Here is a 27728-nt window from a genome sequence, read left to right as displayed (position 1 = left end):
CGGATCTAAAAAAGTAAAGAGTATAAAATAAAAAACCTTAGAATTAGCTGTAACTTTAAACACCCTAAGATTCAATTTTAGCTTAGAGCAAGCATAATAGCATACTCTATGCGGCTAATGCAGAGATAGAAGAGAGAGAAGAAATAGGCTGTAAGTTTACAATCGGCTAAGACACAAGAACCAAGAAACTCATAGAGAGACAGATGTGTTCTGTATTAATGATGAATAACTATGTACTATATTGATAGGCTAAGAGAAAACTATTAAGAGTCTTACAACCAGTTTACAATCAGCTTGTTAAATATATTATTACCTTGCTCTTACAAGTATAATCAAAAGCAAAACGGTGGAGAACTACATAGCCCCCTTTCAAAATAAAGGAACAGCATCCTTTAAAGAAAAAAAGAGGAGCAGTATTAATGCATATATGGATACTCCACGATACTAACATGCCATCTCCTCCCTCCGTAAAAAAAAAAAAACTTTTCGATTTCTTTTTCGAGCGTTTAACCATCCGTCTTATTTAAAATTTTTTTTAAAAAATTTTTAAAAAAGTAGTCACACATAAAGTAAAAAAAATTTAAAAAGTAGTCATACATAAAGTACATTATGTTTTATCATCTAATAAAAATAAAATTATTAATTATAAAATTCTTTTAAATAAAATAAAAGGTCAACCATTGTATTTAAAAACTGAAAAGTTGATTTGTTTTCGGAGAGAGCATGGAGCTGTGCCGACGAAACATCAAAATTAATCGATGTATCGTGCATTCATGCACAAATCAACCGTAGCTCGGTAACGTCTTCGCGCTGTTTGGCCTAGGAGGGGTGGGGTGTGGGCGGGAGGAATTTCAGAAAACGACACATGATTCTGAAGTGCGGCCGGCATTTAGACAAAACAATAGATTGTGGAAGTGTCGCAACGCCACAATTCTGCACTAGCCTGACAAAGAAAAAGATACGCTGGTTAACCAAAGTGGCGTCAGTTTGTGCGAACAAACGAAACGAGCTAAAAGCACAACGCACTGGGAGGGTGGAGTGTGGAGGTGGGGGTGAGAGCAATTAATGGCGGCAAGATCGAACATGGAATGGAGTACAGATCGAAATAGAATCGCTATCCCCTATCCTTGATCCTTCCCCTAGAGCTGTTTCTTTTGCTTCCTCAGCCTGTACAAAGTTCCAAAAAATTCCCAGTGACGACGGTGATATGATCACCGAGCATCCGCTCAATTTCACCCGCCAACCATAGCAACCCAAAACGATGGATCAAAACAAAAAAAAAAAGGCCGAGGAAAACAAAGCAGAAAAGGCTATCGAAAAGAAAGAAAGAGCAACAAGATCCTCCCATCCTAGTCGCCTCTGCCTACAATCTACTGGACCAGCAGCTGTCACAGCGCTGCGCTTTCTGCTGTCAGCTATAGCTTCCATGCTCTCCATTGATGATGGCGCTGCTGGGGAATATGCCCTGGCCTGGCCCGAGGATGCACCGCGGGTCGAACCGGGCCTTGCGCTCCGCGAACCGCTCCCACCGCCGGCCGAAGTGGCGGCGCCAGCTGGCCGGGGTCGGGTGGTGCGCCAGGTACTGCTTCGCGCCGAGGCCCGCGGCGGCGGCGTCGGCGACGTGGCGGTGGCGGAGGAGGAGCTCCTGGAGGCAGTGGTGGGAGCATCCGTCGTCGGGGTTCGCCGAGCGGAGGATGCCGACCGCGTACATTACCTGCTCCGTCGACCCGGTGTCCGGCAGGACGGCCGACGTGTTGGTGTCCCACCTGTCAGTGAGAGAGTGCAGCAATTTAATCTCAGAAACAGAGTAGCAAGAGCTGGAGATGAAAAGATTAGAGTAGAAGATAATGCTGACATTCAGTGGTTCAGTGCATTTTGACTCAAAAGAGGTTTGTTTTATAGTTTCGGGAGTGAAGTCCACATTGGTACTGTTAAACTAATCCAGAACGCTGAACATAAATCTATTGTTAAGGTTCATTGGTACAATGAGATCAGAGCTGACTCTGCCTACCATTAAGTGTATGTTAAACCCCTCTTGCAGATAAACTTCTTGGGAGGAGGATCACATTACAAATTCTTGCATGTGAGGTCAATGAGATCATAAAACTGGTTTTTATTTTTTAAAACCGTAGAGAATTTGTGCCTTGTCTACATCACGACAAATAGTTTCCGGAATCCAGATAGTCAAAATTATTATTTTTCTCTAAAGGGGACAAATTAAACTATAGCTTGCTCCGTTTGAGTTTTGACCTCGATAATTATTTATCAAGGGCTGGAATAAGCATAAATAATCTAAGCATAAACAAACAAATAATTATTGAAATAAAAAAACTAACCTGTGAAGCAACTTCTGTTTATACTCCTCACTGTTGCTACTGAACAAAAGGTTTCACTAAATAAGCAGACTAAATAAAAGGTAGGATACCACTGATTAAGCCCATTGATTCAGTTGATTCATATAATATGGTGATGAAAGCTGGCATTCTATTTGAGGGACCCATTAAACATGATATAATTCATAATCATGCAACAGTCTACAAATAAAGTCACTGTAGCCATGTAGGTGTGGACTTTCGACCGAAAATATTGTTTGCAAACATGTAACTTTCCAACAAAAATAAGTTGCCACAGCATTAGACAAACTAACTGCCTAACTTATCGCATATTCTGATATTCTCATTCTAGTGTCCAACGTTAGGATGAAGCAAGCCTGAAAACTTATCTTCATCAGCTCTTAAAGGCTATTTGGGATCACTCTACACTCTACACCCACCAGCCTCAGGTCTCGGCCCTCTTGTAGGTGAATGCAGCAACTTTACTTGTTACCACAACAATTTTAACGGAGAGTTCTTCTAAATGAAACAAGAATAGTGTTGGGCCCAGCAAGAGAATACTAATGAATACTAGCAGCTTTAGACCTATGAGGCTATGAAGGACCACACAGAAGGAGAGATCAAAACTATCATTTATGAAAAAAAAATCTCTTATATAAATGGCTGGATGCTATGAAATCCTAAGTTCACAGAATCGATAAGAACATACTCAAATCATGAATGCTACGAAAAGAGCAATAGATCTTTTCAAAGAGCAAAAAGGCATTTCACGCTGAAATATTAACCTAGTCACATGTAAATATCTTCTCCAATCGGCAGTTGTAAAAACTGAAAAAATGGGCCAACATATTAATGCCAAAAGGGACTAATACTATAACACAGGGGCACCACGTTGGATAATGCAGACAAATACTTGTCCTACTAGGACTGCTTGGCAGCTAATGTTGTGATCATGAAAGAGAGATCAATTAAATAACTAATAGATAACTTTTTGCTCACAAATAATACTTCCACGCATTGCTGTGCCCCCATGTTGGCAATATCATAATGTGATGTCTATTTAGCATTAGTAGTAGTACTGCTTACTTGTGTCTGAGGAGTGGGTAGATGAGGATGAGGCCCTCGAAGCTATCCGGTGAGATGCTGTCCATGAGCAGGTCCTTGAAGTCACTAACCCCAGCCCTTGGCACAAACATGTTGAGCCATGGATGGTGCACCTCCCAAAGACCACTGTTCCTTAGGCTCATCTCCTCCATCCTAACCCTGTTGAGAAAATCAAAGTAGGACACCTCCACGCTATACAAGTGGGATACTATGTGGCTCATCTGCCTTGAGATGACTTCCACGACCTGAAACAGATGTAGACTCGATCATTACCATGACCGACATGTTCAAAGAATAGAGTAAAATTTGGAGCTTACCTGTTCCACATTGATGTTCGTGTTGTGGTAATCATGAACAGCAAACTCTATGCAGTAGTAGATCTTAGGGCTGTTCTTGGTGCCAAAATCTGGGTTGAAGTCCACATTTGCAGGGAAGGCAATGGAGGAGCTATGAAGGGATTGTTCATTCAAGACGATGAAACCTTCCACATAGTCCACCAAATCGGTCATTGACACCAGCAACTCCTGGTCTTTGGTGAAGGTGCCGAAATCATCATAGAAGGCCCTCACCCACTTCACCTAAATGAAATTCCAGATTTGTTTAATTATATATGCGTGCCGGAAACATGACATGCATAAATAATAAGATCATATAATATACTTGAGTAATAAGCACAGGACAGTTCTAAAGCTGCATACTTTCTGTGGAGCTTCCTGCAGCAGGATCCTTGCCCTAGTAATGATGCCGAACTGCCCGAGGCCTCCTAGAACAGCATTGAATAGCTCTGCATCCTTGATGGGTGAGCAGGTCACAATCTCACCCCTACCTGGCAAGCAAAGAGAAACAGAAAATCTATTGCCCATCAGTTAAAAAGATGGTTAGCCAAGAAGAACGTTTAAAATGTTATCATTTATGTTCCATTCTGCATCTCTCACCTGTGACTACTTCCAGCTGTAGAACATTGCTAATCTGAGGTCCATGCTTGAATGTCTGCCCACTGATGCCAGCATTGGACAAAGTTCCACCGATGGTGAGATAAAGATAGTCAGTCCAAGACCTTGGAGCTAAGCCAAGCTTGAGGCTCTGCTCCAAAAGTTCTATCCACATAGTTCCACCACCCACATCAGCATAAGAAACATCTCCTTCTCCTCCTCGGTAGAATTCAATCTCAGAAGGCAGAGAGGTCATCTCCACCACAATGCCATCAAGGGCCTGGGCCTGTCCATGAATGGAATGACCTGCTCCCCTGGCTGCCACTGTCACCATGCCAAGAGGTGAGGCAGAGAGGAAGCTGAGAAGCAGGGAGATATCCCTTGGAGCTTGGGGCTTTAGCACTGCAGATGGGGAGTGGAAGAGGATTCTACCGAAGTCACTAGATGCAGTGGTGGTGGTGGGAAGCAGGTTCAAAGGGCCGAAGTCCATGGGGCTCTGTATGAACTTGTATGGGGAGCAGAGGGAGAGGACGAGGATGAGTAGGTTAACTCTTGTGCAGACCATGGCAATCTCCATGGCGTGGAGTAATCCTTCCACAGCTGTTTCTTGCAAGAATATAGAGGGTGGTAGAAGAAGAGATGATGTGTGATATATTATCTTGGTGTCACCACAATGTGTTGTATTGTGATGCAGCTTGGAAGAAGGTATCAGAGAATCATATGGCTTTGTTCTTGCCTTTTAGGCAAAGTTGAGGGGATGAAGAAAAAGGATGGGCAGGGAAGAGGGTTCTTAAAGGAGGAGGAGGCACTCACTCGCTGATCAGCTGATGAGGGCGATATGAGGTTTTGAAAGGGGTTTCATGAGGAAGAGGAGATAAAAGGAAGCCTAAAAGACTAAAGGAAGAAGCTGTCACATACCCAAAAAAAGGTCACCATGATCTTCAACCCCTCTCCTCTCTCCCCCTCCTAGGAGCATAGCTCTGTCTCTCTCCTCCTCCCTGAAGGGAAAACAGCTGAAACAAACCCGCACAATATAAATGAGGACAGAGAAAGAGGACAACTGGGCAAGTGCATGACTGCAAGGCTCTCCTGCCAAAGGAAAGGGGCAAAGACAATACAAGATCACACTGCACACTCTTTCCTGCTTCCAAAGACTGTCCTTAAAAGAGGTCCATGTGATCTTTTTTCACCTGCTCTCCCTCTCTACTCTCAATAGCAAGCATGGAGTTCAGTAAGGTACTGTTAATACGCGCTAACAGCCAATGGAGGAGAAGATCTTGGTGAGACTATGGATTCTGGAGCTAAGGAAAGCCGGATTAACATATACCTTTTCTTCTCTCTGGCTGCTGTGATCCACATCCACTAGTAGTCTTTTAAGGAGAGCCAATCTCCATGGCTCCTTCTGTTGCTCTTGACCACCGATCGCCAGTTTGGGCGCTGGGGCTCAGCTCTAGATACCAAATCTTTTGCACAGTTACTGTTGTGTAATACTGTACACAGGGTCCCAGGCTCACTGAAGATGATTGGCCACCACCCATGCCAAGGAGGATGCCCACGGATTGTGTGGCTGGAATCCATGAGATACAACTTAACAACAAGTGCAGAAACCTACTCCATTTGTTTTGCGAAGGAGATTAGATATATAAATACGGTACTGAAGAAAAATGCTTACCGTTTTGCTGAAGTTAGAAGGTTGTTGCATTTCTCTGATATAAAAAGAAGTCCACTCATCCTCAAGTATCATCGCAATAACCTAATGACAAAACAAAGTTTGAGTTCTAGATGTTCAATAAAAAAAGAAAGGTTTATTCACTTTATTGATTTGATGATGCGGCAGAACTTAACTGACTCACCTAGAATTTATTAATCTACTTTTTCATCCTCTCCAAACGTGCATTGAAAAGAAGCCTCCTGCTATTATAAATGCGATTAGTTTTTCTTATCCCTAACTACTTTTCTTTCGATAGAAAGCAGTTGACATTTCTGCACTTCCGATATTAATACTCTCAAACTTTTTGTTGTGTTTAGGAATTGCACTGAAAATGCGATTTGCCAAGAAAAAAGAACACCTTACAATATGTTAGCTTGTCTTCATTTGGAAGCAATCTGTTGCCAAGGGAATATAATCTAGTTGGGTCATTACTAATGTCAGGAATAGAATCGTACAACAGTATCAAATAGCTGAAATATTTTCCAGGGATAGATGGAAGGTCTTTAAAAAGAAAGGATGAAGTATCAGTGGATATTACTTCCAATATCCTACTGAACTTTTTTTATGAACAAAGGGCAACATTACAATCAGCCTCATCTTATGGCTTATGGTTAGAAACCAAATTCTAAATATTAAAACTTAAATTTGACGTTGACTTTGGGCTTTTCCGTCGTAATTTGTCTTCCGGTCTTTGCTTTTTAAATCGTTAAGAACTATAAAGTTTTATCCAGAAATTATTTTTTAACCGTTAACAAGCCATTTTGGTTATGCTTAAAAGCGAAAAGATGACTGTGAATGTCCTACTGAAATAGTTTTGTTTAAAATCATCATATATCTACTACTTAAAAACGGAGTCATTCATCCTGTTACCCACCCCCATGTCATGCAAAAAAAAAAATCCCTTCCAAACAGACAATAAATAATCAAGTGGACTGTTAAAAAAATGTTTCTTTTCTCTGTCAGCCTATGAGGCATAAACCCAGAGTAAATATTTCACGTAGTGCTACCAGAAGCACAAAATCTTCATTTAGAAATCCCTAGTTAGAACAGTTTAAACAACTACAAAAACATACTTAATAACCATATCTCCGTTCCGGAGTTTCCACGTAAGATAAGATATAGCATGAGCTTGACGTTGATGTTACGCCAGTTGTCTATCAAGTGCTTCAGAATAATTTAGATTGCCATCGCATATTGCAATATACCTTAAAACTTGCAAACCAACCATTATTAAGCAAGCTAAGCCATCCAAAACTAGTGCTGTAACTGTGTAACCCGCAAATATCTAGAGGTGTGATGATAACCGAAAGCTCCAAGAGAAGAAAAACCACAAAAGCATGTAAGCATCCTATCCTAGCGACCACATGTATATAGACGAGGTCTCTCACGTCTGATATCTTTGGCCTATGCATGATCAGGGTCAGGGTGCCATCATGCAATAACAAAATGACTCATTGCCGATTGAGTGGAGAGTACACTACATGATCTTCCCCAAGATTTGAGACCCAATGCAGAATCACTTTCCTTCTTCAATCCATGAGCTCGTCCTTGTGGGGAAAAAAAAGGGAGAAAAGGTGGGCCACTAAGTCGTTCCTAGATCTCCCTTTTTCTCCCCACTTGCGAGAGCCCAGTGACCTCATGAGATCCCCTACGCCATTGATGAACACAAATCTGTATGGAAAAGAGCAGGCACACCCTTTCCACTGAGTCCCCCCCTTTAGATTTTGGAACTACTTGGTATTGGGAGGATGAAAAGCCATGGCATGGTTGGGCCCAAGGAGATTCGGGCTTTATAGCCTCAGGACACTCGCCAAGCGCATCATCTTACATATGGCTAGTAGAGTACAATGGTGGTCCTGACCTACGACTAGTCTACTACAGCTCACGTTTTCATGCCAACAGAGAGTAATGCCTTTTTCTCCCCTTCCATAGTGTGCATACAGTGTGACTGTGCACCACTGAAGAGAATACACCAATAGAATTTGGTGGTGCTAATGGACAAATCATAGATTGTCCAGGAGATGGCAGATCAAAGATTTCCTATTATAATTCCTAAGGAATAATTCCACAAGACAGATTATTCAGTTCTACCACTTAATTTATTAAAGACAGAAGGCTTTTTTCCAGCAGCACAGTGGGATGCAAGTAAACTATGCATGGACACGAGGGGATATGTATGTGATGGTATAAAACAAATGCAACTGTCTATGAAGCAGGAGAGTGAAACAGTCTAATACCTGCGGTTCTTCCCAGCTGCAGAATTATCTCCCTGTCAGTAGCATGAATTCACCAGAGAGGGACTTAAAGGAAATTCCCTGGCAAAGATATGCAAATGATGTCACAGAAAAGTGGGAATAGATGTCCCAATTTTAATGATGCATAAGATAATGGGACCACCACAAAACTATTCTGTAATAGGAAGACAAAGGGGACATAATGTTTAGTAAAGGTGCCTTTTCTTGTGATGACTGCACTTGATCAGCATGCAAGTCTCAGAATCAGCTCAGTCTGAAAAGGTTTGTGGCACCGGTGATTGCATTCATTAGAAAACATTTGCAGGTCACACAGCAAAACTGCAAATCTGTTATATCATATTAGAAAATCTGGTAAAAAAACAAGTTCCATTATTTCTCTTTAAGTACCCTTAATAGGTACTCTGAAACACATAAAAAACAGAGAGGAAAAAACTTTTCCATGCAATCACAGAAAGTACAGGTGGAGAGAGGAAGAAAGCAAAGAGGATCAACATATATAGGCATGGCGTATTTTCAAAATGGTCATGCTTCTTTTTGATGCCATGTTCACCACTTGCGTAACTAAACAATTAGAAGCTGTTATATACTTCATCAGATGGTCCTGTCCCACTATTATCTTTTTGATTTCTTTGTTTAAATTAGTTGTTGCCTCATATCAGGCCATTGTCCATGTTGCCTCTTATCTTCTTTTCACTTTAGGGCATTTCTTACAAAATCGATTTGGCCAGGCATTAACAACTCCGATGGGAAATGAGCCAACCTTTACCAATCGAGCTCTTGGTTCTTTTGTACTGATTTCTTATTATATTATTTGCATTTGATCATCGCCCCCTAAACTGAAAGGACAATCTTTCCTAGTCTTCATGAGCCGCCCTTATAATGTACACTAAAATATTCATATCCTAGTTATGATAATTAAATGGATGACAAGACACATGTTGTTCTCAAGCACGTATGCTGCAAAACGTAGCATATTTGCATACACTTGCAGATGTGAACAACACACTAATTGTTATAACTACTTATTTCCTCCCTTTTCTAAAGCACACCAAGTACAATGACAGAAGGAAGACAATTCCTGTCTTCTGGTGGGCATAGCAACAGCTGTTTTTAATTGTTTTTAACCACACCCTAAAATTATGAGGGCAAAGTAAAGGCAGTGTTTGTCTCACAAGGAAGTGAGGAACATAAATTGGTTGTTATCTAAGACAAAAAAAAAAAACAATACATACAAGGTAATGCACACTTTGTTTTTGTAGCACCAGTGATTGATGTCTAAACATCTGTGGGCTACATTTTTTAATATGTATACTAGTCATTGTACTTGTCTGGGTATTTTATGTTGGAAAACCTGTCATTTGCATGCTTAACACGGATATTGAGCCTTTTCTCTTGCAGGAAGATTCTATCCATTTTCATATGACATTCTAGACAAAATAATGACAAGAGAATTAGCTGGCTACTAAAATAAAGGAAGATGCAGAAGTGCTCTTCTTTTCTTTTAGAAAAACCAGACAAAAGGCCACTATTATATCCATTGCATGGAAGAAAATTTTAGATACAAATATTAGACACCAGAATTGACGTGAACTGGCCAACTATCGAGCATGTGTGGACTAGCAAGCTGGAAGCAATATAGAAATCGAACTATAAAAGAAATATGAACAGTAATTTCCATAGGCATCAATAACTGTGTCATTACCTCCTTCGTATGTTCCAGATAAATAGGTGATCCAACGATCAGCTCAGCCAAGGTTCATCAGCATGACTCGTTGCCCCCCAGACCCAGTTTCCTGACCTCAAATTATTGATCACTGGAATGAAAATTTTCTACCTGTGCTACATGAGGATGAGATCATCAGAAACAAACGTCGAGAATCTACATTGTCAGAAACTGTCAGATCTGTATGCGATATAAGAATGGATCTTGAACAGAAACAAATACGATATGCCCCTTTGTCATATTTTTTGAACAGTTTGGATTCCATCATCTCTGCACCCTGCATGTACCCCACAAGTCATATTTTTTCGATAAAAGAGGAGGAAGCTCAAATGCTGTCCTAGTCTGACACAGTTTTAAGTAATGTAATTTCAACATCACGGTGCAAATCATTAATCTTCATGCATAAGCACTTCTATCGAGTTGCTGCAGTCTGACATGAAATTTTATCTTCATACAGAAGGTTAGAACAAAAGGACAAAATAAATCAGTCAGGATCTATTAGAGATGGCAAAAGCAATTGGCCGGTGAGATCACAATGTAATTGACTGAAACAGCCACATGATCACAATCTAATTGGCCCCAGAGATCAAACTGCATCAGCAGCATGCATTATTGTGGTCCAGACATGTTTCCTAATTTTACCAATTGCTGATTCTTATGCGCACATTACTTCAAATTCTAATTGACTCATCACTATGGTTGGTACTCCTGAATGATGAAATTTATGCGGACCTTCTAGATACCAGTTAATGAGGTCTAAAATGAAGTGATATGCTATTGCAATATAGAAATAGACTACTACATAAAATCTTTAACATGGAAACTACAAGAGACGTGTTTATCTTGTACCGAGCATTCAAGTTGAAATGGACTCAACTGTGAGTTTCATCAGCCCAGTTATTTATTAACACTTTCCAGTTCAAGGTGCTTCTCAACCTCCTCAGGAGATTTAAAGAATATTAAAGTAGGTAAGATCAAAAGTTGCATTTCAGTCCCCTTGGCTAAGTTTGGATGATGAGCTCAATAGGACTGGATAAATTTAGAAAAAAATCAAGCCATAGTCATTTTACAGTGAGACATTTAAAGGCTCCGGCAGGGCCCCGCGAATTGCTCTAAGGCTGCATTCGTTGTTAAGGGAAAAGAAACAAAACTCTTATTTCCCATAAGTATGCTTTTCAAACTGCTAAAGGGTATGTTTTTTCCAATAAATTTACATCTAAAAGTTGCTTCAAAATCATATAAATTCATTTCTTTGGTTTGCAATAGCTCATACTTAATTTGTCATTCACTATTGAGATACCTCATTTTGCGTGGTATTCTTCTTCTACTTCACTCACTTTTAAACTTGCCCTAATTATTATTTACATACAATTTCTGATACTGAAACTTCTGGAACATTTAATCTCAGAAAAAACTAAATGTGCATCATGAAAAACATATCAGAAAGAACTCATCAATACATTATATAAAAGAGCTTATACAAGTACACAGCAAAAACTATGGCAGGCAAAGAAACACAGTCAAATCTGAAACTCATTGGTCAGAACAAGCCTAAACTTAACCATAGATAAGTTAATTTACCTCAACAACCTAGTACGAGAAATAAAAATTGAGAGCAAACATTCAATGGTCATGGTAGTCACTATCCCCTTTTCTCTATAATTGTCAACAGGGTAGTTTGTATATATAAAAAAGAATCAATATATATAAACAAGAGCCCAATGGTGGAACTATTTACTGATAAAACAGAAAGGGGTTTAGTATGATGGCAGGTGATCTGTCTACATCAAGCAACAGTATGAAAACAATTACAGTTGATGAATCATCTCCATCAACCAATAATATGATAACAATTATATTGATGTGCATCAACTTGGATGCTGCCATCTCGTTACTGTCTGTATGCTGTCTAGTAAAGACAGCATATGTGGCACACACTAAGGTAACTATCCATAACGCTAGACCACTGAAACATTTAAGGATATGGTATGCTATAGAAGATAACTATTCATCGATAAATGGATGGTAGTTTTTGGTGCCTAGCTGGAGCTCTTGCGCTCCAAGATTTCCTTTGTAGGTCGCTAACCCCGGTCATTAAGCTGTCCAAAGTTGGTTTTGGTTGTATGTTGCCTCATGTGATGCTTTCTGTGAGTGTGTTCTGGATGAAGGGCTTGTGAGACCTTGGTTGCATGGGTGTTGTTTTTCTTTCTTCTAAAGAAATGAAGCACAGCAGTATTTTCAGGAAAGAAAAAACAATGAAATAAAGGTTACCTATATGGCAGCACTGAAGTGTTCCAACAATCAATTGATAATGATAGCATAAGGCACATCATTTGCACTCTTCTGAGTAATGATAAATATATAAACTATAATCCACACCGTGGTGAGATTAATCAATGATCTACAACCAACATCAGCCTCTGTCTGCTGGTTCCTACACTGTACTATGTAGCTTGTAACCTTGCATTAGCTCCTGCCAAAATAACCCTAACTTATCGGATACAGTCATACAGTGCTGCTATATTGTTCCCAACAAAGTGTAGTTTGGTATTACCTTTTTGGCATTTCAATAAACAATATTTTCTTATAAAAAACAGCTTTTATTAGGTTTACACAAAGCTTATCAGAATTATGCCTGCAGAATTCAAGTTCCATAGCTTACTTTCTGGTAGCTGATTCTAGAACTTAACCGAATGCACTTGCATAGGTTTGCATATCAACCTCACAGCCTTCTTAGATGTGTTGGGCCAGGTTTGCACAAAATGGCATCTTAGGATAACATAAATATCAAGGTATTTTTTTCAACTTTTCACTCAAATGTGTTCCAAGCATACAAGGACAGTGATTTGTCTCAGAACATATGGAGCAAATGCTATGAGAGTCATAGTCACATGGACAAAAAAAAGAAGATATCAGATTTTATACTGTGTTTCGTATGTGCTCACAAGTAAATATCCACTTGTTTCTGTATAGAACATAGACAAAAGATACAAATATAGAAGTTACACACACAAAAAACAAAGCACTTTCATATACAACACCTTTACCTGGCTGAAAACTGTGTTATCGAAACAGTGGCCTTGGATGCAGAAGATGAACTGGAGGAGGATGTTTCACCTCGTACTCTACTAGTTGAATCAATAAAAGTAGGTCTCGTGGGCTGAAACTCTGAAGCATTTCTTGACAACAACAATACAATGACCTCTGACATTGTTTGTCGTGAAGCAACAGCTGATTGAGTGCAGAGAAGCGCTATCTCCATTATTCTTTTTACCTGTTCAGGATTATATTCTTCTGGGTCTAATGATTTATCCACCAATTCAATCAAGTTGTTGTTTTCATATAGCTTCCAGGCCTGTAAAACAAGCAGGCATGATCAAAATCATCAAATTTCCATATAGGAAAAAATAAGTGTCAGTAGACACATAACAGAATCTCAGTACAATCATTACAAGATGATCATATGAACTATTATGGCATTTTCTTCAAATTGAAAATGAATAATTCAAATTGTTTAGTTCTGATCTTAACATGAACCAATTTTCGTGGAACCTTAAGAGTAATGCAATGCTTGCTCAGCAATAACTTTGTCAAATCTGATGCTTATAGTTAAAAAACAGCAAGTGCATTCATGTCACCAAGTTAGGAATGAGCAGGAATATAATCATGAGCACAAATAAGACATGGAAAGGTTGTATGAGAAAAAATGAAAATAAACTATGGTATGTGTGAAAAAGAAAGAGTTTTTAAGAACGATGGATACCCATTCAAGTAGGTACTGACTATCAGGCTCCAGCCTTGTATCATTGCTCTTCCTGCCACTTATTATTTCCAAAATGACTACACCAAAGCTGTATGGTGTCAACCTTCTCAGACAGTTGCCCATGGATGGCATACTCAGGAGCTGTGTAACCCCTGCTTAAGTGAATATACATAATTAGAAACACAACATATGCCCTAACGCAATATTTTCATCTTCAAACTTACAATGTTCCTGCAAATTTAGTGCTGAGATGGCTATGATCATCAGGAAGGAGCCTTGCTAAACCGAAATCAGCAACCTTTGGCTGAAACTCATCATCAAGGAGAACATTGCTAGATTTAATGTCACGGTGTATGATGCAAACATGGAATTCTTGATGAAGATATGCAATGCCACGAGCCATGCCAACAATGATGTTAAATCGCTGCTTCCAATTAAGGGTACCACGTTTCTCACCTGTTACAACAAAACAAGGCCAAAGAGAGGTATAAGTATCCTTAAATGAAATTTGTTCGTCCGCCCTTCGGATGACCCGGCAAAAAAGAGAGGTGAAATGACATCTTAAGCTAATTAACTGCAGCCTGCACTTGATTTTTAGCAAAGCATTCCCCTCTTAAATAACATATAACAATAGCAATGGCTAGCAATAGAAGTGTAATTTCAAATGGAAATATCAGACGCACCAACAAAATCTTCCATATGTCCAGCAAGTGCCCAGATAATTTAAATAACATAAAGAAGAAAGAACTGAGAACCATACCAAAGAGGAATTTATCAAGGCTTCCATTTGCCATGTATTCATAAACAAGCAAGCATTGCGAGCCCTTGCTAGAGCAACCAAGGAGCCAGACAAGATTCCGATGATGAACATTGCTAATTAACTTCACTTCACTTTCGAAATCTGCTTTGGCTCTGCTGGTTTCCATCACTGTCAACCCTTTTACAGCTACAGTTTTCCCATTTTGCAGCAATCCCTGTCAGAAATGGATTTTTTTTCAAGATTTATTTGCATTTACTATAGTCAATGGTGATCTAATGGTTCTTATCCTATTTATAGTTGTATCTCTCGTCTGAAAATCTGTATAGAGGATTCAACATTTGAAGATTGTAATACCTTAAATACATCTCCAAAACCCCCCTCTCCAAGTTTGCTTTTCTCACTGAAATTATTGGTTGCAGCCTTCAGATCTTGATAGTAAACACTTGTTGGACCCTGCAGTTCTGTTGCGCCAAGTATATCTCCTATAGAAAAATACAGTCAGAGACACGAACAAGCTAAAGTGGTTCCTTTTCTTTCCAATTAACACTATGGAAAAATGTAGTTTGCAAAACTTGATCGTGATAGCTTTTTAATTAGTTATTAAACATGGCAAATTAATTAAACTTGCAAATGCAAAACAATGTAAAAGGATCTTTCCTGGATCCCAGTACATTGGAGACATTTTTGAAAAAGATGTGCATGAAACACAACTTCTCCCTACACCATGACCAACCATTGTCCTTGATTTGAAATTATGCTCCCTCTAGTAACAGACAAGTACTGTTTGGGGGCATTGACAAATACTCCAAAACAGCAAAATTATGAAAGTACTTTGCAAGACAAAACTATGCATACTATTTTTGTATGTCCATCTAAATACTCATTGTGATGTTGATAAATGTAGAAGTTGGCTTCAGATACCACAAAATGTATCAAGAATTTAAGGCATTCAACATTGTGCTCATGAAAGCATGTATAATTCTGGCTAATAAGAGGGTAAAAAACAATAGTCATGTCCTTCATGTATGAGCACAACTTCCTAAAGTGGCATATTCATGAAATGTATCAAATTAGTTTTAGCTAACATGCCTACCTGATCTTTCACCATGCTTTAAGATAGCGTTGAAGAATTAGACATGAACATAAAGTTTATGTCCAAGAAAGTGGTATACTTCAGATCGGATAGTTGCTTACCTCTACGAGGCTTCAACAGCTTCGTAGACCGCCAGGTCCACAAGAATGCCAATAGGCCAAGAAGGAACAGGAAGGCCATACCTCCTAAAATTCCTCCTATGACAGCTCCTTTCTGACTTGATTTCCCTGCATAGACCATACATGGAGAGCTCTGAACTGAAGAGCTTTGAATAGGAGAGACGATATTTCATTTGACTATGCCTCAGTAAGCCTTGTTGCTCCCCAAGTGAAGTTCTACAGTAAAATAACCCCAACCAAGAGTCCAACACTACTCACTAAATAAACCAACTTAAAAAATAAAATTCCTGACAGAAGATTTTCCTGAAATGTACAAAAATGACCTGGAGCACAAAAAAATGGCACATCTATTTTCTCCAGAACTGCAGAACTAATTTACCATATGGTAACTTATTTTGCAAACCCCAACAACCAAAATATCATCTTCTTATCCATCCCAATTACGGTTCTAAGTTTTCACTTGATTGAAATATCTGTACAAAAAAATCAGTCTCATTGTCGTTGACAAGTGGCCTGTTAAACACAGACCACCAAAACATAATTGCTAAATTGAACGAACTAAAAAACATAATAATGAATTCTTAAATTATACCACTTGTATGAAAAGTTTTCGGTAACTGATCAATAAGGGGGTGATTGTTTAGCTTTTTAAGGGAAAAAACAAACGGCATGTTTGCAAATGAAAAATAATTTGTGAGTAAAAATTTTATATACGTGCTCTCAACAATCTAAAAGCCATGACTGAAAAATAAACTACTATGAGTAAACCTCAAAATCTACTTCAAATTTAAAATTGAAAATTCAAATGTTAGCTTACAACCATAAGCATGAGCGAAAGGATGGGGCTGTGAATTACAGAAAAAAAGTTTAATTAGCGCCCTGCAGTACTAGGGCTGGTCCACTTAACCCCTTGAAGTATGAATCAGATATTCTACCCCCCCTAAAGTATTCAAACCGGTTCAAATAAACCCCTAGAGTGGTTTTATAAGTAGTTTTAGACATGTGGACTATGATGTGGACAATAACATGGTAATGAAGTATATGCCATGTAAGCAACATCGTGTACCTGGCCAGAACCATTTATAAAACCACTCTAGAGGGATTTTTAAACATGTTTAAATACTTCAGGGGGTAAAATACCTGGTTTCATACTTCAAGGGGGTTAAGTGGACCAACCTTAGTACTTCAGGGGGTTAAGTAGACTTTTTCCTAAATTATACCACTTTTATGAATAACAAACAAACATGTAAGCACTGCACGCATGGGCCCAGTACAACAAAAAAAAGGTAACAATAAAGATTTTTCACGCATTTCACGAGATATTTTTTCACTTATGCTTATGTTTATAAGCCAAAATTTGAATTTCAAACGTCAAATTTTGAATTGATTTTGAGGTTTTTCATCGTGGTTTATTTTCTAGCTTCACTTTTAGATCGCTAAGAACATGCATATACAAGTTTTACCCTAAATTATTTTTAAATCCTTAATAAGCGGTTTCACTTGTGCTTCTAAACAGCCAAAAGATAGTGCTGAAGTTTTTAGGTTAAACAACTCGCCGCAAAACCATGAAGAAATGATACGTAACTGAAGTGAACTCACCAGATCGCAAGTATGGCGCCAGGTCTACGGTCGCGTTTGCGGGGAAGAACGGTTTGTCGGAGTACCTCATGAAGCACCCGGCGTCCACGGCGCGGCCGTCGGAATTGGGCGGGCACCCATCGATATTCCTCACGGCCAACTCCAAGCACTGCGCGCAGCCACCCTCCCCAACCGTCTCCACGCACTGCGCCGCGGCGTACACGCCGCCGCGAGCGGCCGCCGCGGCGAGACTGGGGGCGCGAGGCCCGGCGGCCGCGAGGTCAGCGACAAGCCCCCGCGCCGCGTCCGCAAAGCCGCCGTCGGCGACAGCGGAGCCGTTGCACACCTGCGTGCTCCCCGGGAGCGTGGCCTGGTCGAAGAAGGCCGCGCTCTCGTACCTCACGACGCAGCCGTCGAGGATGGCTCGCCCTCCGTTGGCGGCGCCGCACGAGGCGCGGAGGCGCGAGGCCGCGGCGTCGAAGCACGCGGCGCATTCCCCGGCCCTGACATACGGGCGGCACTGCGCCATCGCGAACGCCGGCGCCGCGGCTCGCGGCTCCGCGGCCGTGGCGAAGCCACCCGCACCCCCACCGCCGGACGAGAGGTTGCCCCGGAGCCCGCGAAGGTGGCGTTGAGGGCGGCCAGGAACGCGGCAGCCGGAGTCGCGTTGTACTGGCTGCACCCGAGGTTGAGCAGCGTGGCCTGCGGGTCAGCCGCGGCGACCGGAACCCAAGCGGAGGCAAACACCACCAGCGCTACCACTGCCACAGCCGGCGCGAGCATGAGACGATCCATCCGGCGCAACGCCGGCCGGCGGCGACTGGATGTGGAATCGAAGACGAGAAGTCGGCGCGGCCTGATGGGAATGGATTTGGGCCGGATGGTGAAGCCAGAAAGGAAGTGTGCACCGCGCTTGGTTCAACGTTGTATAAATAATATGACGAATGATATGGGCTCCGTCCATTTAACAATTTATTAGATTATTTATCGGTTTTTACATGTATAATTTCTTAAATGGTTAAACGATCGGTTATATATATATAGTTTATTATCATGTGTTAGTAAATATTATTTTATATTATTATATACTCCCTTCGTTTTATAATGTAAGAGTTTTTAACCTTACCTAAATTCATATGGATGCTAATTAATCTAGATATATATAAATTATATATATTCATCAATTAATAAATTTAGACAATGCTATAAAATCTCAAAAAATCAGATAATTTTTCGACCGAATAAAATAAAGCTATGATGAGCACAACCGTACATAGGATATATATCCTTCATTTGTTGTTCGGCTGCAGGCCGGCAAATTCCACTCTGTCGCGTATGACTTGTCTGGAGGGAGACGGTTTTGATATTTTTCACTATAATACATTTTACGGCATTAGTTTGTGTGAAGAATCCTATGGGCTTTTCGTGGAAGTTGAGCTAATATATGTGATTTTTAAAAAAAATCCTGCATTAATTTCAGAGAACCTAAAAACGTTATCCAAACTAACACACATAATAATATCTGGTGTGATTTTATAAAGATAATAATGCTGGACTACAATTCACGCGTTCGTTGTGTGAATCAGCAACCATTCTCGCAAAATTACACACTGTATGTTGGTTGTACACCAATTCATGAATTTCGATAATTATAGATAGTTATTTTTCATCGGTTAAGTTTGTACTCCCTTGTTTCCAAAATAACTCCACGTCGTATCAATCCCACAAATATTAATATACTAATACAAAAGAAAAACTAAAGTGCTTCTTATTTTATCAAAATCTGATACAATTGTTCCCTATTTTATCTAGTTGCAATGTGTTTATTTTTCCTTTTACAGCTCCAATAAATAATTGCTTAAAAGTAAATTTATTTTCAAACAAACAAGAAGAACCATGATGATCTTACTCTTCAACCAAGAGAGTAGATGAATTGTGGCACATGAGAGTTGGCCCGTTCTAATCCAACTATAGTTTTTGAAATTTTGCGGGCACGTTTTTAATCTTATAGGCGATGTGTTTCGTGTAAAAATTAACTTACTCAAACAGCTGCCCAGAATTTTATAACCTTTGAATTTAAAATCCTAACTATCCCCTGGATGATCGTGTTGGCCACGTAGCGTGGCATATCATTCTTTTTCTTCTCCATATATGGTCATCATGAATACACCCTGTGGCTGCTAAGCTTGCGGGTGCTGACTTTTTATTCGTTTTATACGCCTTAATTATTGGACGTGACGTTGATATTTTGTATAGCCAAAACTCTACAGTAGTCAACATGTACGGTACTAAGTTTTGAAAAATCAGGTGTTCAAACGACGGGGTCATTTTCAAGTAAATTGGCAAGTCTTACAAATTACCATGACCAAATAGATAGATGCCTTCTTTTGACCCAATTAGACGAATAGACGGCTAAGGCTATTATACTATTAGTAGGAGTTTCATTATTATTAAATACAATGCCATGTTAACACTTTGATTATGTGGCAAAGAGGCAATGAAAAGAGATAAAAAATGAGTTTTATCTAAATGAAACTCTATTTACGTTATTCCAATGCAACCTATCTCTTCCATGTACTGTCTGTCTATAAAACAACAAATATTAGAGATGCTCTAGCCAAGAAGCGCTCTGTTCGCAGCCAAGCCCACCCAAATAAAGCCCACTTCCATGGCTAAAAATATTGGCCCATTAAAATTCGTCCAACGATCAAATTTGGGGAGCTAAACGAAATTAAATACTAATCGGAGGGATCTACATGAAAAGTGTCCATCCACCGGGATACGTGTCTCGATCCTAGCCGCACGACGTAATCGGACGGTTCGTGGTGACCGCGATTCCACCGTCTCCTCGGCCGCCGGCTGGCCTTCGGCTTCGGTGCTGAACTGCTGACCTCCTCGCCTCCGCGCTTCTCCTCCTCCTCCTCAACCCGCGGCGGAGAAGGCCCGACGCGGCCAGCCGGCGGTGAGCCCAGATGCTTCGCTCCGCCGGGTAGGTCGGACTTGGACCTCCGTGGAGAGCGCCGTTGCTGCTTCTTCGGTTATGGGTTCGGCTAGGGTTTGCTCCTTTTGGGGAGTTCTTTATTTCTTTCCTATATTGGGTGTTGGAGTACTCCTAGTTTCAAGGTAGAGAGCCTTTATGCCTGACGCGAAGAGATCAAATTATCGTATTTTAGAACATGGGTTATATGATGTTATCCTGGTTGGAGAATTGGGGATAGGTTGCTGGGATAAATTTGCTGATGTGTTTCTTTTGTTGGCATGGGTCTGCGTAATTCAGGAACCAAGATTAACCATGTAGTTCGTTGCAGGTGGCTGATTTCCCTGCATCGGTTGGCAAATATTCCGTGATTCAATTTTTATGGCCAACGCATTCAGGGATTGACCTGGGTGAGTCTCCCTTTCCAAGAAGATGGCTGAAGCGTGTATGGTTTCGCAAGATAATAGTAGGCGCTGCCTCCCGGCTTGGATGCTGAAGCCATGCTCAAGCAATGAAGTGTCAAAGACTCAATATCGGAATGAGCCCGTGTTGGAATCCGACAAGCAGGGAGTGGATCTGGACCAGATCAAGCCTGTCAGAAGGAAAAGGGTAAGGCAGGATAAAACTGTGGATGCGGAGGATGCGGGTGAATTGGGAGGTTTGCAGCCATGTCAGGGTTTGAAAAAGGCGAGGAGAAAGTGTGTGGATGCTGTCAAAGATGATCATGAAGAAAGTGCAAGAATAACTACTAAGAATGCAAGAAAAGTAAGTGGACGATCTGCTCCGAAGAACAGCAGGAAGCGGAAGCTGGAGAATGTTGAGTTAGAAGCACCATCAGAAACAATTGATGACGATATAGAGCTTACTGTGGAAGATCTAGTGAGCATAGCTGAAGAGGTAAATTATATTATGCTTTGGCAGAATTCTAATTTTTTTCCCAAGTGCTGTTATTTAGCTCACTAATATTGTGCTAATGTTCAACCATCAATTCCAACTCCAGTTAAAGCCCTGCTGATATTAATAAACTACCTAAATTGTTTACACTGGTATTTCATAGAGTCTTCTTTAGCTTAATTCATACTGTCTAACACTGTCATTAGCCTTTGATATCTGGCAATGAAACTAACAGAGTAATCAAATACTGGTTCATGGCGAGTTCAGGTGCATAGATAACTTCTTGCATGGCTGTGAGTTCATATGCGTGGAATATTTGCAATGAACATTTGTAACATATAATTGTAATTTTAGCTCATGGTTTGATTGCCGTTTGTTGGTTTAATAGCTGTACTTTGATAATAAGAGGTGATATATTTGTTATTAGGCTCAGATCTTGTTAAATTTGTGCATGTAAGTCATCAAAACAGAAATATGTGAAATTACAAACAATCCTATCTTTTTCAACACGATCTGGAGTTCAAAGGCATAGCTAAGGAACAATGTGAGATTTTACACCCTCTTAACTCTTTTTATGCAACTGATTGCTCTCTTAACGGTTCTCGTTAGACTTTATGATCTTATGTTTCCATTTTATGCCCTTCTTGCAAACAGGGGTCATGTGGATCCCTGATGGACAATTTTTTAGCTGGACATGTGTGAAGATATGCTGATACATTTATTACACTTTGCAGTATGTAAAAGCTGATAAAGCGAAGAGGCATGAAGTGGAAGCTACAAAGACAGCCAGATACAATGAGCATCGTCCTTCAATTTCCACCAAGGCAGATTCAGGAGGATCAATAATCAATGCTCGATCAGAACTGCCGGAAACAACAACCAAATCAAATACAGCTCCAAGTGAGTCTAGTAGAGCTGAGAGCAACAAACAGCAAGTACAGTGTAGGCCAAGCTTCACTGCGACAGGAGACGTTGCTCAAGATATGTTAAACATATTTTTCGGTCCCCTGTTGAGTAAATGTTCGGGATATGAAAAGAAATCCAAGGCTGTAGAGTCACTAGTCGAGAGTGCAAATCATGCAACCGAGAAGAAAGAAAGTGCAAATCGTCCAACCGAGAAGAATGACCTCCACAGCGATATTCAGAAGCAGGTAGAACCCGCGATGAAAAAGAAGAGCAGCTTGAAAGATAAGGTGCCCTTGTTTCTTTAAGGAGTGCAAATGTGTGTTAAACAGTAGGTTACGACTTACGAGTTAACAGCTAGGATTATGCATCCGTCAGTTAGCTGGTTTCTTATTTTATTTTTCTTTTCTTGTGTGATTTAGCTGGTTCCAGGAATCCAGGGTGTACATTGCCTGTAAATATATTTAATCCAGGGTGTACATTGCCTGTAAATATATTTAATCCAGGGTGTACATTGCCTGTAAATATATTTACTTATAAATGTAAATTGTATTCTTTGGCCAACATTTAAGTAGGTTGGTTTTCTTCTGACGGATGCAGTGATTTTGTCCTCAGCAGGCAGCTGCTTGTTTTCCATCTCGGAGGGAAAACTTTTCTAACTTTGTTTGTCCACCTCAAAGTATTGCTGACTAATGAAATGAAGTGGAAACAACATCAACATTTTTTTTTGCTTTTCAGGGGTGGATTGTTTGGCGGCATATTTGTAAATAAAAAATAATTTGTGAATAAACCTTATATATATGGATTTTTATTGTTAAAAAAAACCTCAAAATCAATTCTAAATTTAATATTAAAAAATTACATTTTGACTTGTATGAGTAGGTAGAAGCGAAAAAATGATGGTGATAACAATGGGCATGAATTTTTTTGTTAGAAAATCTACTGGACTTTTGTCTCGTATATATTAGAAATTACAAACAGATTACGAATGGAAATTTTAGATAAGATTGGTCGTTACTAAAAAGGCATACTAGTAATATAAATCTCAAGTATAATTTCATTCAACAAAGGTGAACGGACGCGCACCAGTGGCGGCTGGCTGAGAGCAGGAGGAAATTTTTTTTATTAAATAAACCTTTTAGCAAGTAATTCTCATATTAAGCCATCGAATAATTTTTTTTCAGAACTGAACCTTTTGATCATGTCGGTGTCAGTGACGTGCCAAGAAAACGCTGTCACAGCCGAGTCGGCGTACCATGGCGTGATAGTCTCACCACACCACCAACAATGTGCGTGGGTCGTTTTGCCGCGTCAATATTGGTGACATGACAAAAATATTCATACGGTGAAAATATTTTTCCCAGATGTTTAGCAATAAAATTATTTATTAAAAAAGTTTAAAAAATAAAAAAATTTCGAGCAGGAGCACAAACCCTCCACGCGACAAGTCCCTAGCATCCGTCCGGCCATCACGGATCGGACGGCCAGGATTCGCCGTGGGTTAAAACCCTAAAAAGGCTCGCAGGCAACCCTCCCGAGCCCTATCCTTTTCCTCTCTCCGGGTCTTCGTCCCCTCCTATCCTCTCCTCCCACCCCGCCGCCGCCGCCGCCGGGGCTCCGCCCTCCTCCTCGTAGCCAAGGTGAGATGCTCCGGTGTCATTAGCGCTTCTATCACTCGTAGCTTAGCTCGCTCTCGCGTGAAGTTATCAGTATAGGAGTGGTTGGATCTGTGCTCTTGGCTGGTTTGGATAGGGGTGCGCTTTGCAGGATTTGGGGCCATTTGGCTTTGGGCGATGCGATTCAGGCAATCGTTTCAACTGGTTTTATCAGGGGAATTGCTGTAGAAGCTGGGAATGAGTCGATTCCGCTGTAGCCGACTGGCCGTCTGCTGCGTAGTGCTCGCGGTTTCGTTAGATTTGGGGTGCTGTGGCTGCCCTACGAGAGATGTTATTAGTTGTTGAGCGAGTGGTTTGGTGATGGTGGGATACCAAGGAGCAGATATGGGGATTTGCTGGATTGGGGTGGAGCTTTTAGCTGAAGCGATTGGGCGGCTGCTAAATGGCAGATGGATAGTTGTACAGGATGGAGTGAACAAGTAGCTTTAGCCAGGTAGTAAGATCAACAATGGTGGTATCTTTGACCAGTAATGCTGCAGATATGTGCTTTTAGTGGCTATGTATCTGTTTCGTCCATGTCAGCTGTTTTGTATTGGTAAGCTATTGCGCCATGTGACTGCTTTGTTGACCTAGCGTAATCGGTCTTTCCTGTCGGCCTTTCCTGACGTACATGATATGTGGTCTTATCTTGTGGTTAGGATTCTTTTTTCCTTTTCTGTTACTTATTCTGTTGATGTATACTTTTTTTAGTAGGTTTGCCTGATACTTTACTGAAATAACTGATTTATTGTCTCATGCAGATGAATGTTGACAAGCTCAAGAAGATGGCGGGTGCTGTGCGCACCGGGGGGAAGGGCAGCGTGCGCAGGTGTGTATTATTCTTATATATGCAATCAGTATGTACTGTTAGAAAGGATGTATTACTCACTAGTCATGATGTTTCATGCTAGTGCTTTTAGGCTTCTAATTATGATAAGGGAAATTTGCAAATGATAATTGACAAGTTTTGTGTTGGTCACAGGAAGAAGAAGGCAGTCCATAAGACTACAACCACGGATGACAAAAGACTTCAGAGCACTCTGAAAAGAGTAGGAGTGAACACAATCCCTGGCATTGAAGAGGTGAACATTTTCAAGGATGATGTGGTTATTCAGTTTCTGAATCCTAAAGGTGAGATCACTTAAATACTACTACCTCCATTCTAAAATGTAAACATTTCTAGGTTGTCTATCAGATATTAAGGTTGAGGAAAAAAAATCATGGTGCCCCTTAATAAATGAGGGATGAATGAGGGTGGGAGGTTAGGTTGGGATAAAATAGGAAGAATTTTGAATGTGAACTGATTGATGGGACAAGTATTATTGTGAATAGTGTTAGAAATGTTTCTATTTTGGTAGAAGATTCAAATATTAGAAATGCTTATGTTTTGGTACAGAGAGAGTAAAATGTAAGTTCTACACAATGTAATCTACTTGCTTCTTACATTTTATATCTTTTTTTTTCCCAGTGCAAGCTTCAATTCCTGCTAATACATGGGTTGTCAGTGGAACTCCACAAACAAAGAGTATGTTCTCCATGCCATTTACTTCTCTTCTGATGTAGCTTTTATGAATAAATCTTAAAACAATATTTCAGCCTGTCATTTTGTTCGAATTTCCTGTGCAGACTAGATAATAGCTATGAAATATGTATGACCAATTTCGATTTTCCAATTTGCAGACATCTTTCTTTGATTAATGTAATGGTGGAATGTTAGCTGTACAAAAGTCTATTACTAAGTTATTCTGGTGTTAGCGTAACAATAATTTTATATTTTCCCTTTTTGTGGACAGAGTTGCAAGATCTGCTGCCATCAATTATCAACCAACTTGGTATGTCTCTCTTTGCAGTTTACAATGTATCACGAATTCTGAAACAATTACAGGTCCATAATAGTGTGGCACTATCAAAATTTCACCTATTGTTGTTTCAGTTGTTCTGTCATTTTCTAAAAATCCACTGAAGTGAAGTAAATTATTGGGCTGTAGTTTCCATCAACTTTCAAAGGTTCAAGTTTTGCTTACCTTTGTTTGTTCCTTCTATCCAGGTCCTGACAACTTGGACAATCTACGGAGGCTTGCAGAGCAATTCCAAAAGCAGGTTCCTGGTGCTTCTGGTGATGAGGCTGGTGCCAGTGCTGGAGCTGCTCAGGATGACGATGATGTTCCTGAGCTTGTCCCTGGAGAGACATTTGAGGAGGCAGCAGAAGAGAAAAAGGAAACATGACTTTGATGCATGTCTACTGTGTGAAGGATTATAAGTTGCGCATTGACATTAGAGACCTCCGCTCTTAAAAACCTCTGACCTGCCTTATTTGTGTCAGTGCTCCGGTTTTGTCATGTACAAGGATTTGGTCCGATATGTTGTTGGAATTTTACATCAATTAAATGCCTCTTATGGTTGCCCCCAGTCTTCATTCATATGATTATACCCATGATAAGAACATAAGCTCTTGCGGTCTAACCTATCACTCAAATCTTGCTACCTGGTAAAGAAGTTGATTCAGAATTCAGGGATTTCATAGTTCTGACAGTTCGTGTATGGCTGTAGAATGGCTAATAAGCCAATGTTCATCAAGTTGAAGTCCTTAGAGAAGATCAAACTTCCACTCAATTTTTGCCTGGAGAAAATCTCTGGTGATTTGATCATAAATGTTCTCACTTTTAAGCATCCTGCTACTTTCGGCTTGTCAATGAACAAGCTTTTATTATGCATTTAGCCTTTGTTCCCTTAAGATGTACTTGTCCCAGCTTGAGAGTTATTCATGAGGATGCTTTTATTATGCATTTACCCTGTGCTCCATTCAGATGTACTGCTCTGCATGAGAGTTTATTCATGAGGATGACAGTATGATACTGTGTACTGGATATCCGTGCTTTCATGACATTTTTGCCGAGCTGGAACACGAATCTCTTTATTAGTATCCTGCAGGACAGTATCCATGTTTAATAGTGAACAAAACTTCATCCAGCTAGATCAAGCACGTATGAATTATGGTCCAGCAGAATCAAATATCAGACATTTTGATAGGATTCCCGGTAAATTAATTTGCCAAATGTATGATCTCCCACGTAGAAATCAGCATTCAAGTGGATACTTGTGTTTATTATGCTTTGATTAGATTCATTATGATCGATGGGTTGTCTGTTGTTGTTTGCAAATACTTATGTGTTCGGATTGCTCGTCATGTCTTTGTCAGTAGTTTTTTTTAATACAAAAATAAATTTGGTAGGTGTATCAAAGCATCACCTGTCTATGTTGTGCGTGCCAGGGCCATGTCCTGAAGACTGTCTCTGCATAAGCTGATTTGAGATGATAAGAGGGCCTCTTGTTCCCAAATTGAATTGTGCTGAAAAAGAAAGGTGCATTGATCTGAAAAGTTCCTGCTAATCACATCCCACATGGTTAAACGTCGGCATGAGTTGTACGAACGTGTCAACCGAGATGTTTTCTGGATCAGTTGCAACTTTGAAATCTGACAGCCAACCAAATCCTGGCTAGAGGAATAGTACTATAATACTACTTGTTCTAAACTTCAAATATTTAAGACCGGATATATTACCAATTATCCATGTTTATCTCTTTTGCATATGTTGCCAAGATACCCCAAAACTTAAAATCTTCCATTGAACTTCCTTTAAAGTTTGAGTTTTTTTTTAAAAAAATTTGGTGTTTATGGATCACCTACATGTGACGCCTTCGACGAACGCTCGAGGTTTAGCTGAGGTATCAAGTCGTACTAACAATTCCGTGTTAAAGAACAACCAAGTGTCTCGGATTTATTTATCCCACCGTCAACTGGTCCTAGATCTTCCAGTAGAAGCTCAATACTAACTTATCTGAATGACATTATGGTTTTTTTAATCAAAAGCACCGTTATACACTCCATTTCCTTCAGTGACGGATCCAGAAAAAATATTAGAAGGGA

The 27728-nt window shown here is 40.1% G+C and overlaps 3 protein-coding genes and 1 pseudogene across 5 annotated transcripts; 2 read left to right on the top strand and 2 right to left on the bottom strand.

Moving 5' to 3' along the window:
• Nucleotides 1-920: 920 nt before the first annotated feature.
• Nucleotides 921-7802, bottom strand: LOC102719989 (cytokinin dehydrogenase 3). The gene is made up of 8 exons (XM_015841544.2): nt 7562-7802; nt 6223-6280; nt 6042-6122; nt 4373-5936; nt 4136-4263; nt 3755-4015; nt 3420-3682; nt 921-1766 (listed from the first exon to the last, which is right to left on the bottom strand). The coding sequence occupies exons 4-8, from the start codon at nt 4944-4946 to the stop codon at nt 1412-1414; spliced, it is 1581 nt and encodes a 526-aa protein (XP_015697030.2). The 5' UTR covers nt 4947-5936; nt 6042-6122; nt 6223-6280; nt 7562-7802; the 3' UTR covers nt 921-1411.
• A 5299-nt stretch (nt 7803-13101) lies between these two features.
• Nucleotides 13102-18166, bottom strand: LOC102719707 (annotated as a pseudogene).
• Nucleotides 18167-20249: 2083 nt separating this feature from the next.
• LOC102701300 lies at nt 20250-22804 on the top strand. 3 transcript variants are annotated; one of them, XM_006661810.3, is made up of 3 exons: nt 20250-20360; nt 20680-21245; nt 21977-22804. In XM_006661810.3, the coding sequence occupies exons 2-3, from the start codon at nt 20781-20783 to the stop codon at nt 22451-22453; spliced, it is 942 nt and encodes a 313-aa protein (XP_006661873.1). In that variant the 5' UTR covers nt 20250-20360; nt 20680-20780; the 3' UTR covers nt 22454-22804. The 3 variants fall into 3 exon arrangements, with proteins under 3 accessions (XP_006661873.1, XP_015697175.1, XP_015697174.1); XM_015841689.2 differs by lacking the exon at nt 20250-20360 and adding an exon at nt 20382-20494; XM_015841688.2 differs by lacking the exon at nt 20250-20360 and having other exon boundaries at nt 20382-21245.
• Nucleotides 22805-23686: 882 nt separating this feature from the next.
• LOC102701024 (nascent polypeptide-associated complex subunit beta-like) lies at nt 23687-26214 on the top strand. Its single transcript, XM_006661808.2, has 6 exons — nt 23687-23785; nt 24562-24629; nt 24783-24931; nt 25269-25325; nt 25594-25632; nt 25848-26214. The coding sequence occupies exons 2-6, from the start codon at nt 24562-24564 to the stop codon at nt 26024-26026; spliced, it is 492 nt and encodes a 163-aa protein (XP_006661871.1). The 5' UTR covers nt 23687-23785; the 3' UTR covers nt 26027-26214.
• Nucleotides 26215-27728: the final 1514 nt, after the last annotated feature.

The sequence above is a fragment of the Oryza brachyantha genome, chromosome 10 (assembly GCF_000231095.2).
Source record: "Oryza brachyantha chromosome 10, ObraRS2, whole genome shotgun sequence".
In the NCBI taxonomy this organism is placed as follows: Eukaryota; Viridiplantae; Streptophyta; class Magnoliopsida; order Poales; family Poaceae; genus Oryza; species Oryza brachyantha.
The sequence above is the reverse complement of the archived record's forward strand: the minus strand, read 5'-3'. Positions and strand labels throughout refer to the sequence as shown.

What these genes read in the sequence shown, in the direction of transcription:
- LOC102701024 (XM_006661808.2), top strand. Translation starts at nt 24,562, where the DNA reads ATGAATGTTGACAAGCTCAAGAAGATGGCGGGTGCTGTGCGCACCGGG. An exon ending in TCAGTTTCTGAATCCTAAAG is followed by an intron (nt 24,932 to 25,268) that starts GTGAGATCACTT and finishes TTTTTTTCCCAG; the next exon opens with TGCAAGCTTCAATTCCTGCT. An exon ending in ATCAATTATCAACCAACTTG is followed by an intron (nt 25,633 to 25,847) that starts GTATGTCTCTCT and finishes CCTTCTATCCAG; the next exon opens with GTCCTGACAACTTGGACAAT.
- LOC102701300 (XM_006661810.3), top strand. Translation starts at nt 20,781, where the DNA reads ATGGCTGAAGCGTGTATGGTTTCGCAAGATAATAGTAGGCGCTGCCTC. An exon ending in TAGTGAGCATAGCTGAAGAG is followed by an intron (nt 21,246 to 21,976) that starts GTAAATTATATT and finishes TACACTTTGCAG; the next exon opens with TATGTAAAAGCTGATAAAGC.
- LOC102719989 (XM_015841544.2), bottom strand. Translation starts at nt 4,946, where the DNA reads ATGGAGATTGCCATGGTCTGCACAAGAGTTAACCTACTCATCCTCGTC. An exon ending in ACAGCTGGAAGTAGTCACAG is followed by an intron (nt 4,264 to 4,372) that starts GTGAGAGATGCA and finishes TTTGCTTGCCAG; the next exon opens with GTAGGGGTGAGATTGTGACC. An exon ending in TGCAGGAAGCTCCACAGAAA is followed by an intron (nt 4,016 to 4,135) that starts GTATGCAGCTTT and finishes AATTTCATTTAG; the next exon opens with GTGAAGTGGGTGAGGGCCTT.